Raw genomic sequence first — 10,183 nt, 5'->3', positions numbered from 1 at the left:
CGCCTCCCGGGTTCACGCCATTCTCCTGCCTCAGACTCCCGAGTAGCTGGGACTACCGGCGCCCGCCACCGCGCCCGGCTAATTTTTTGTATTTTTAGTAGAGACGGGGTTTCACCATGGTCTCGATCTCCTGACCTTGTGATCCCCCCGCCTCGGCCTCCCAAAGTGCTGGGATTAAAGGTGTGAGCCACCGCACCCGGTCCTTTTTTTTTTTCTTTTTTTAAATAGAGACAGGGCCAGGCATGGTGGGACCTGGCCTGGGACCCACCCGTGTTGCTGGGTCTCGGTAACATGGCAAAACCCTATCTCTAAAAAATAAAAAAAGTTAGCCAGGCGTGGTGACATACGCCTATAGTTCCAGCCACTTGGAAGGCTGAGGTGGGAAGACCACTCAAGCCTGAGAAGTTGAGGCTGTAACAGGGAGTGATCTCACCCCTGCACTCCAGCCTGGTGACAGAGCAAGACCCTGTCTCTAAATAAATAAATAAATAAGTAGAGATGGAGTCTCAGTATATTGGCCAGGCTAGTCTCAAACTCTTGGCCTCAAATGATTCTCCTGCCTTGGCCTGCCAAAGTGCTGGGATTACAGGCATGGGCCACTGTGCCTAACCTTATTTTCTTATTTTCTTTTCTTTTACTTTTATTTATTTTTTTTTTAGACAGTGTCTCTCTGTCACACAGGCTTAGTGCAGTGATGAGATCATAGCTTACTGTAGCCTTGACGTCCTGGGCCGAGGCAATCCTCACACCTTAGCCTGCCATCTAGATGGAAATACAGATGCATGTCACCATGCTGGGGGCTAATTTTTTATTTTTTGTAGACTCAGGGTCTTACTCTGTTACCCAGGCTGGTCTCAAACTCTTGGACTCAAGTGATCCTCCGGCCTTGGGCTTCCAAAGTGCTGGGACTGAGCCACTGTACCCAGCCCTCATTTTCTTTTATCAGCAGTCCTCCAGCGTTTTGGCACAAGGCTCCAGTTTTGTGGAAGACAATTCTTCCATGGGCTGGTAGCGGGGGGAATGGTTTCAGGATGAAACTGTTCCGCCTCAGATCATCAGACATTAGATTCTCATGAGGAGCGTGCATCATAGATCTCACATGTGCAGTTCCCAATAGGGTCTCCCTCCTATGAGAAGCTAATGCCACCACTGATCTGACAGCGTAATGCTCACTTGCCCACCCTCCACTCACCTGCTGTGTGGCCCGGTTCCTAACAGGCCATGGACCAGTCAGTGGCCCAGGGGTTGGGGACCCCGGTCTAAATTGACGTTAGGACTTGAAGTTTGGAAAATACTACCTCTTCCAGGAGACAAGAAATCTAGTGTGATTTCCTCATTCTCTTGCCTAAACCCTTTATTGCTGCCTAGGTGTCTCTGTTCCTGACTTTTCCTCACAGGGGTAGGAAGGCATTGGGTAAGCTCTCCCCTGTGGGCCTCTGCAGCCTTCCTGCTGGTCAGTCCCCAGCCCCCATCACCTTGCATTCCGGCTCCAGCCAATACCAGCTTCCTGTCTTCTTAAACAGGCTTTCTTTTTTCTTTTCTTTTTCTTTTTCTTTTTTTTGAGACAAGGTCTTGCTCTGTCACCCAGGCTAGAGTGCAGTGGTGTGACCACAGCTCACTACAGCCTTGATCTCTGGGCTCAAGAGATAAGTATCTGGGACTACGAGTGTGGGCCACCATGCCTGGCTGATATTTTTAAATTTTATTTTTTGTAGAGGTGAGGTCTCGCTATATTGCCCAGGCTGGTCTTGAGCTCCTGAGCTCAAGCAATCCTCCTGTCTCAGCCTTTTAAAGTGTTGAGTTTACAGGTATGAGCCACCATACCAGGCCTGAACAGCTTTCTTATGCCTCATAACGTATGCTGTTATATCTGCCTGGAATATTCTAAACTTTCCCTTCCCACCTCCTTCACCTGGCTAACTCCCACTCAACCTTTAGGTTTCAGGTTAGATGTCCCCTCTTCGAGGCGGCCTTCTCTGACCCCTCAGTCTGGGTGAGGAGCCCTCACATCTGGCTTTCACAGCCTCAATATGTCCCCCATCAAAGTCCACATTGTGCACTTGTAATTGCCTAGACTTCCATTGCTCAAGGAGGCAGCTGCTAGCCACGTGTGGCTACTTAGAGTAAAGTTAATTAAAACTAGGCTGGGTGTGGTGGCTTATGCCTGTAATCCCAGCACTTTGGGAGGCCCAGGCGGATGGATCACTTGTCAGGAGTTTGAGACCAGCCTGGCCAACATGGTGAAACCCCATCTCTATTAAAAATACAAAAAATTAGCTGGGTATGGTGGCACACATCTGTAGTCCCAACTACTTGGGAGGCTGAGGCAGAAGAATCGCTTGAACCTGGAAGGTGGAAGTTGCATGAGCCAAGATCATGCCATTGCACTCCAGCCTAGGCAACAGAGCGAGACTCCATCTCAAAAAATAAAATAAAATAAAATAAAATTATCAGTCACACTAGCCACATTTCTTTTTTTTTTTTTTTTTGAGACGGAGTCTCGCTCTGTCACCCAGGCTGGAGTGCAGTGGCGCGATCTCGGCTCACTGCAACCTCCACCCCTCCAGGTTTAAGCAATTCTCTGCCTCAGCCTCCGGAGTAGCTGGGATTACAGGCACGTGCCACCATGCCCAGCCTATTTTTTTGTATTTTTAGTAGAGATGGGGTTTCACCATCTTGGCCAGGCTGGTCTTGAACTCCTGACCTCATGATCCATCTGCCTTGGCCTCCCAAAGTGCTGGGATTACAGGCGTGAGCCACTGCACCCAGCCACACTAGCCACATTTCAAGTCATTAATAGCCACATGTGAGGCCGGGTGTGGTGGCTCATGCTTGTAATCCCAACACTTTGAGGCCGAGGCTGGTGGATCACAAGGTCAGGAGATTAAGACCATCCTGGCCAACATTGTCTGTACTAAAAATACAAAAAATTAGGTGTGATGGCACATACCTGTAGTCCCAGCTACTTGAGAGGCTGAAGCAGGAGAATCGCTTGAACCTGAGAGGTGGAGGTTGCTGTGAACCAAGATCTTGCCACTGCACTCCAGCCTGGGCGACAGAGCAAGACTCTGTCTCAAAAAAAAAAAAAAAAAAAAAAAACAGCCACTGTGGCCTATGAGTGCTACGTAATACAGATCTAGAATATTCCCATTGTGACAGAAATTTCTGTTGAATAGTGCTGGCCTGGCCTAGACTGTGTCAGGAGGCAGAGACCAGAGGAGAAACTTGGAGGTGCTCTGGGCTCCCCCACCCCACCCACTCCCAGTGCATCCAGGTAGACAGACGCACAAGTTCAGTAAAGTCTGCACACTGACCTCACAGGTGCACACTCACCCAGGCCTCTTCCTTTCGCTGCTGACCAGACAGTTTCCCTAAGCCCTTCCCATAGCCAAATTCCAGAGCACCACTGGCATGCAGCTGGACCCCAGGAAGTATCTGCTGGAGTGAAGTAAATGAGGCCCCTGTCCTCGGGGAGCTTGTGCCATGATTGAAAGAAACCAGACTGCATAACTTGTGGGCAGCAAAGGGGCATGGCCTCAGGGACCAGCCTGGGGTCTGTAGGCACTGGGCAAAGGGAGCAGGGACCCTGAGAAGTGAAGGCTCAGGACACTCCCAGTTGGAGGAAGACCTCATGCTGTGCTCTGAAGGACTAGGATAGCAGAGCTGGCCAGGCCGAGGAGGTGCAAGTGCACTGAAGACGTGGGAGGCCAGCGCTGAGGGCCAGTGGCCGGCAGAAGAGAGATCCTGGCCTGGGTCCAAGAGCTTGGGGGTTCCCGATGGTGGGGGTGGGGTGACGAAGCCCCAGACAGTTAGCCCACCAGCCTGGACTTGAAGGGCTGTGGACAGCAGAGAAGTGACCGGATCCCCTCTGTCTTTTGGGAGGCAGGTTCATGGTGAGCTGTTTGTGAGGACTGTGGTGAGGCTAACACTGCCCTCTCAGGGTGAAGCAATCATACCCAAAAGACCCCAGCAGGCGCAGTCTATCCTCTGCCACCACACGGCCCAGGGGAGCCCAGGCCTAGCACATTGTCGTCCTCATTGTATATGCCATGTCCCCAGCTCTGGCTTCCAGGCAAAGAGCACCCACCTCACTGCAGCCCTGCCAGATGTGCCATGCGCCACATACTTCCGTGTGATCACCCTGCAGACAGAGAGCATGGCCGTTCAGTTCAGGAAATATTCACTGAATGTAGATTGGCTCCAGGCTGCCAAGCCCAAAGGTGTACGGCCATGCTCCTGGCCCACAAGAAGATTACAGTAAAAGGCCAGACACAGTGGCTCACACCTGTCATCCCAGCACTTTGGGAGGCTGAGGGTGGGAGGATCACTTGGGTACAGGAGTTCTAGACTAGCCTGGGCATCACAGGAAGACCCTGTCTCTTAAAAAAAAAAACAGCTACTCAGGAGGCTGAGGCAGGAGAATGGCTTAAACCCGGGAGGCGGAGCTTGCAGTGAGCAGAGATGGCGCCACTGCACTCCAGCCTGGGCAACAGAGTGAGACTTGGTTCAAAAAAACACACAAAGCACAAACCCTGGTTCATGACCAGCGCCATAGGGGACTAGGGGAATTCAGGGTGAGAGAGCCTCCGCTGGGAGGCAGAGCTGAAGGCTTTCCAGCAAGGAGGATTTGAGGTCACCTTGAAGGCTAGGCAGTGGTTTTGAAGGGTTAGGGGGAGAGAGAAGGTCCCTGTGACCCTCAGTGACTCCTCATGGGACCAGGCCCCTGACCCCTCACCCTCCTGGATTGGCAATTCCAGGTAGGAAGGTTCACAGTGGGAGGGAGGTGGGGGGTGAGCAGACCAACATCACAAGAAAGAGTGTGTCCAGGCCCTGGAGCTGCTCGGGAGACACTACCACGTGTAGCTGGTGTTCTGTCAGTGCCAGCCACGGGCCTGCTATGAGCAAGAAGGCAAGACCTGCCCTCCAGAGGCTCACAGGCTGAGCTCCAGGCCTCTATGGATCGCACACTCGAGTTGGGGAAACTGCAGACATCCTGGAAGGCCCTTCTGAAGGCAGTCCTGTCCCCTTGGTGTGTTTCTGGGGCCCTTCAGTGCTGGCTTGCTGAGTGCTTGCAGGTTTGGATTGTCTTTTTGCATTGACTGAAGCTAAAAGCAGCTTTAGGTGGTTTATCTAAAGGTAGAAATGAGTAGATAGACACAACTCCAATACATGCCTAAGCCCAAGAGAAACGTGTTTGAATGACTCGCAGTCGTGTATCTCTCAGACACAAGTTGGTGTGGATCATTCTGAATCGGTGTAGATTAACCTGAGGGTAGGGGTCATCGGAGGGGCCAGAGGGAAACCGAGGGTGGCAGGTTCCCACTAGAGCCCTGCCTTCTGGGATTGATCTGGGTGGGGAAAATTAATGGTGTAGGTGCCAAACACAGGGGTTAAGCTCCCTCTACCATCCACAGGCCTTGGACGATGCCAACAAGGGTATCATCGGAGAACTGAGGAAAACCAACTACATGGAGAATCTCAAAGAAAAGAGTGATGGAGGTGAGTTCCTGAACTCTGAAAAGGCAACTTCAGCATTCTCCCTCTGCTTTCTCTTCCTCTAGTCCGAGACACACGTGACAGCAGCTCCCCCGTCTGGGGGCTTGGCACTGCCCACCATGGATTCTGATTTCAGTGCCACCAGCAGCCCTAGCCTATCTCTGGGGCAGTAGAGGGCGAGGATTCAGGCCACCATGGGCTGGACTGTCTGACCCCAGAGCGCACTCATTTCTCTCTTCAATTGATTCATCAAGTATGTGTTGAGCACTTGTCATGTACGTGGAAGGTGTTAGATTCTGGGGAGACAGAGGCGCATCCCTGCCCTGGAGGAGGCCATGGCCCTTTGGGCAAGGCTGACCAGTGGAGTTGTCAGCTGCTGGGCTCCTGCACGCAGGTGCTACACCAAGGTGGAGGTGTGCTGCCATGAGGGTGCATGCAACGGGACGCGGGCTCCTCTGGGGAGGCAGAGGAGTCTTTGACGAGGAAGAATCATCTACCTGCAACTCCAAAAGATGCCCAAGAGTTTTCCAGGAGACAGGTGGGAGAAGAAAGGCATTTCCAGCAGGGCCAAAGGCACAGAGACAGAATAACAGCAGTAGCTACCCTTTGGGGGCTCTTACTGAGTGCCAGGCACTGGGTTAAGCACCAGACAGGAGTGATCTTGTTGGTCTTTACCCCGCTAGGAGGTGTAGGTGCTATGGGGGGAAAGGGAGGCTGAGTGAGGTAAGTGCTCTGTCAGAGTCGTGTAGCTAGGGAGGGGTGACTTGGGGCCCCACTCTCCCCACCTACGGTGCTGCTCTCGGGCCAGCAGTGTGATGGGCAGGTGCAGAGGGGGACGAGGTGCAGAGGCTGCCTGGCAGCTGTGCCTTACCACATTCTTTCTCACAAGGTCTCCAGGGAGTAAAGAGACCTTTGGCCCCTGCCTTTGGGCTCTCCTTTCCTGCAGGGAGGGAGGGAAGGAGAAGCAGAAGATGGCTGAGCAGCCCTACCCCACTGGAGAGGGGCCTAGAGGAGCAGGGGTGTTAAGCACAGTAGCCGACCCCTGTTCATGCTTCCTGCAGGCCAGGCATTCTTCCAAAGGCTTGGTGTGCATGGACTCATCCTATCCGTATCCGTTGAGGAACACTATGAAGGAAGTGTTATTAGCTTGACTTTATGGAGGACATGGAGGCAGAGGGATTAGAGGCTACGGTGGTTTTCAGTCTTGGGCGATCTGCTCTAGAACCCATGTGTCGGACCGTGCCACACTGTTTCTAGTGACACAGACAGTCTTTTCCTGTCCCAGTCTGCGGAGCTCTGACTCCAGCCAGACTGGTGAACAGAGCCGGGGCTGGGGGCCTGGAAGGACACAGCCCAGTGCAGATTCTTGGCTGCAGCCCTCCAGGCTACAAGGCTGAAATCCTCTCTGGTCCAGGTAGGGCAGCGGGAGGTTTCTGGGCACCTGAGCAGCCAGATGACAGCCCTGTATTATCCAGCACCTGTTCTGTGGTGGCTGGACCCCCTCAGAGGGGCTCTGTCTCCGCCCCCACATGCCCTTTGAGCTGCTCTGAGAAGCCACAGGAGCAACAGCTGTGGAGAGAGACTCTGCGGGGAAGCAGCCAACACCCCAGTCTCCCTGCCCTGGCCTGCCTCCTTGTGCCTGGAGAACTGCCGGGCACTTCCCTCTCAGAACAGCAGGTGGCAGCATTGCATCTGTTTTCACCTCCAAAGTGCTGTGATCCCTGAGACCGAGACCCTCTGCAGACACCTCAGTAACTAGTGGTTGCCAGGAGAAGAATGTAAGGGAGATGCAGAAGGGGATGTAACTTTTCTCCATAACTGATTAAAAAAAAATTTAGGAGCAAGGATCCCTTTGCTTGTAAAATAACTCAGCTGAACTTTTTTGTTAGCAGCCTATATCTTTATAGGAAACCTACCTTTTTCCCTATGTTTTTTCCTATATTTTCATAGGAAACCTCCCAACAAATAATGAATGTGCTTCCCAGGGACAAAGAGCAAGTGTCAGAATGAAGATGCTGGAGAAAACCCTTCTGTCGTTTACCAGCACCTATGCTATTTCTTGTAGAGAAAAGAGAAGGTGCTCTGGGGTCAGACTGTCCTGGGTTCAAATTCTGTCTCTGCTATTTCTTACTTGCAATGTGACCATTGTGTGATTTTTCTTTTTTTTTTGAAACGGAGCCTTGTTCTGTCATCCAGGCTGGAGTGCAGTGGTGCAATCTTGGCTCACTGCAACCTCCACCTCGGCCTCCCAAAGTGCTGGGATTGCAGGCGTGAGCCACTGCGGCTTTTTTTTTTTTTTTTTTTTTTTTTTTTGGAAACAGAGTCTCCCTCTGTTGCCCAGTTTGGAGTGCAGTGCTGTGATCTCGGCTCACTATAACCTCTGCCTCCTAGGTTCAAGTGATTCTCCTGCCTCAGCCTCCTGAGTAGCTGGGACTACAGGCACGTGCCACCACGCCCAGCTTATTTTTGTATTTTTAGTAGCGATGGGGTTTCACCTTGGTGGCCTCCCACCCGCCTCGGCCTCCCAAAGTGTTGGGATTACAGGCATGAGCCATGCCGCCCGGCCGTGTAATTTCTTTCCTATCAGTCTCAGGTCCCTTGACTGCAAACTCAAATCAACGACAGTGCGCATTTTCCTGATGTCCGGATGGGATAAGCTATACAGCCCTCACGTGATGCGCAGGACGGAGCTGGGCTCAGTAAATGATGGTTCCCTTTCTCTGCTTTTGGAAAGGTGTGCTGTCAACACCAATTTAAAAGCTGGCAAAACAGTCATTCTCAGGGCCTTTCTTTCATCTGCCTCTCAAAAGCACAGGCCTCCACAGAGATGAACAGTTTAGTTTCTTTCTTTTTTTCCTTTTTTTGGAGACAGGTCTCACTCTATCACCCAGGCTGGAGTACAGTGGCTCGATTTTGGCTCACCGCAGCTCCAACCTCCTGGGCTCAAGCGATTCTTCTGCCTCAGCCTCCAGATAGCTGGGACTACAGGCGCCAACCATCATGGCTGGCTAATTTTTGTATTTTTAGTACAGACAGGGTCTCACTGTGTCGCCCAGGCTGGTCTGGAACTCCTGGCCTCAAGGGATCTGCCTGCCTCAGCCTCCCGAAGTGCTGAGATTACAGGCGTGAGCCACCGCACCCGGCCTGACATGAACAAACTTTTATCTTTCTTCCCACTTTTATTTTTCAGAAGCTTTACTGTGTGAAGATAGAATAATAGCAACAGAGAAGGACATGAGGAGAGTGAGAGATGAGCCCGAGAAGGTGGTGAAGCAGTGGGACCATATTGAGGATGAGAAAGAGACGGATGAGGACGATGAGGCTTTTGGGGGAGCTCTGCAGAGCACAGCAAGCGGAAAGCAGAGTGTGGAAGCAGGAAAAGCCAGAAGCGATTTGGGAGAAGTTGCCAAGGGCCTGTCAGGAGAATTAGGCACAAGATCAGGAGAAACAGGCAGGAAGCTACTAGAAGCTGGCAGAAGAGAGTCAAGAGAAATTTATAGGAGGCCTTCAGGAGAATTAGGCCAAAGACTCTCAGGAGAGTTCAGCAGACAGGAACCAGAAGAACTAAATAAAATTTCAGAAGTGGGCAGAAGAGAGCCAGAAGAACTGGGAAAAACACAATTTGGGGAAATAGGAGAAATGAAAAAAACAGAAAATGAGATGGAAAAGGAGTATGAGTGAAGACAGCGGTAGGGATGAGGATCAGGAAGTTAGTGTTCAGAAGGATAACGGGATCTTATTAAACTGGATTTTCAAGCGATTTATCTGTAATAGGAAAAATGAGGGTTTTACTTCTGCTGCTTTCTGTCACTATTTTGCCATTAAATAGGTGTCTTTCACTCTTGCAAACCCTGAGTCTGTCACTTTGTCTCCTCACCCCTGCCCATTCTTGGAAGAGCCTCGTGGAGAGAAAGGTGCCAAGAAGAAAGGGTTTCAGGAGGGTGAAGATACAGGAGCTTTAGGGAACGAGAAGTCACAGGGAGGAGGAGAGGGGAAGGCCTGGGAGGAGAGGTGCTTCCCAGACACCCCTGACTGACTGAGTCCTTCCAGTGCGCAGGACACTGGGGAGGCTTTATGGATGGAACAATGGCGGGGTGGCCCCAGCTAGCACAGGCAGGAGAATGCCCCAAGCCAGAGCTAAGCGAATGTTGGGACTGAGGCCAAAGATAGGGGAGTGGCCTGGGAGGGCAGACAGATTCCACCTCTGACACCTCTGGGTGGCACAATCAGGTAAATCAGGCTCTCCAGGCTGGCTTCTCTGAACAATGGGATACCTGCCTCAGGAGTTGCTGTGAGGACTGAGGGCTTAGCACATCACTTGGTACAAGAAACTCAAAAATCCAACGGAGCTCTCAGTGGTTTCACAGAGGTGGTGGCAGCTGAGCATCTGGCCTCAGAGGATGTTAGGATTTCACTCCGTTACTCATCTGTCCCTTTGGCCATTGCCATCCTAGTCTGTCTCCACAACTTCTAGAAGGAAAGGTCGGGGCTGAGACTGACTTTCGGCTGGCACAGGGCCCGGACGAGGTCAGTGAGGCATTTCAGATGCAGAGTTTACCGGGATGCCAGCAAATCGCATAATACTTTAATCCAATGTGGTTTAAAAAAAAGTTTTTAATTAATGCAAAAGTCCATGATGAATAAAATATCAAAAATTAAAGATAGGATCCAACCTTGCACGACCCTG

General features: G+C 51.6%; 1 protein-coding gene across 1 annotated transcript in view; it reads left to right on the top strand.

Moving 5' to 3' along the window:
* ODAD4 (outer dynein arm docking complex subunit 4) overlaps positions 1-9,345 on the top strand; it is a 40,740-nt gene extending 31,395 nt beyond the window's left edge. The window contains exons 11-13 of the mRNA XM_017856578.1: positions 4,903-5,075; positions 5,415-5,499; positions 8,687-9,345. Coding sequence (XP_017712067.1) covers positions 4,903-5,075; positions 5,415-5,499; positions 8,687-9,177 — 749 coding nt within the window. The 3' untranslated portion in view covers positions 9,178-9,345. The remainder of the gene's footprint in view (positions 1-4,902; positions 5,076-5,414; positions 5,500-8,686) is intronic.
* Positions 9,346-10,183: the final 838 nt, after the last annotated feature.

The sequence above is a fragment of the Rhinopithecus bieti genome, unplaced genomic scaffold, assembly GCF_001698545.2.
Source record: "Rhinopithecus bieti isolate Rb0 unplaced genomic scaffold, ASM169854v2 scaffold_44695, whole genome shotgun sequence".
Taxonomy (NCBI): Eukaryota; Metazoa; Chordata; class Mammalia; order Primates; family Cercopithecidae; genus Rhinopithecus; species Rhinopithecus bieti.
This window is presented reverse-complemented; position numbering and strand designations above follow the sequence as displayed.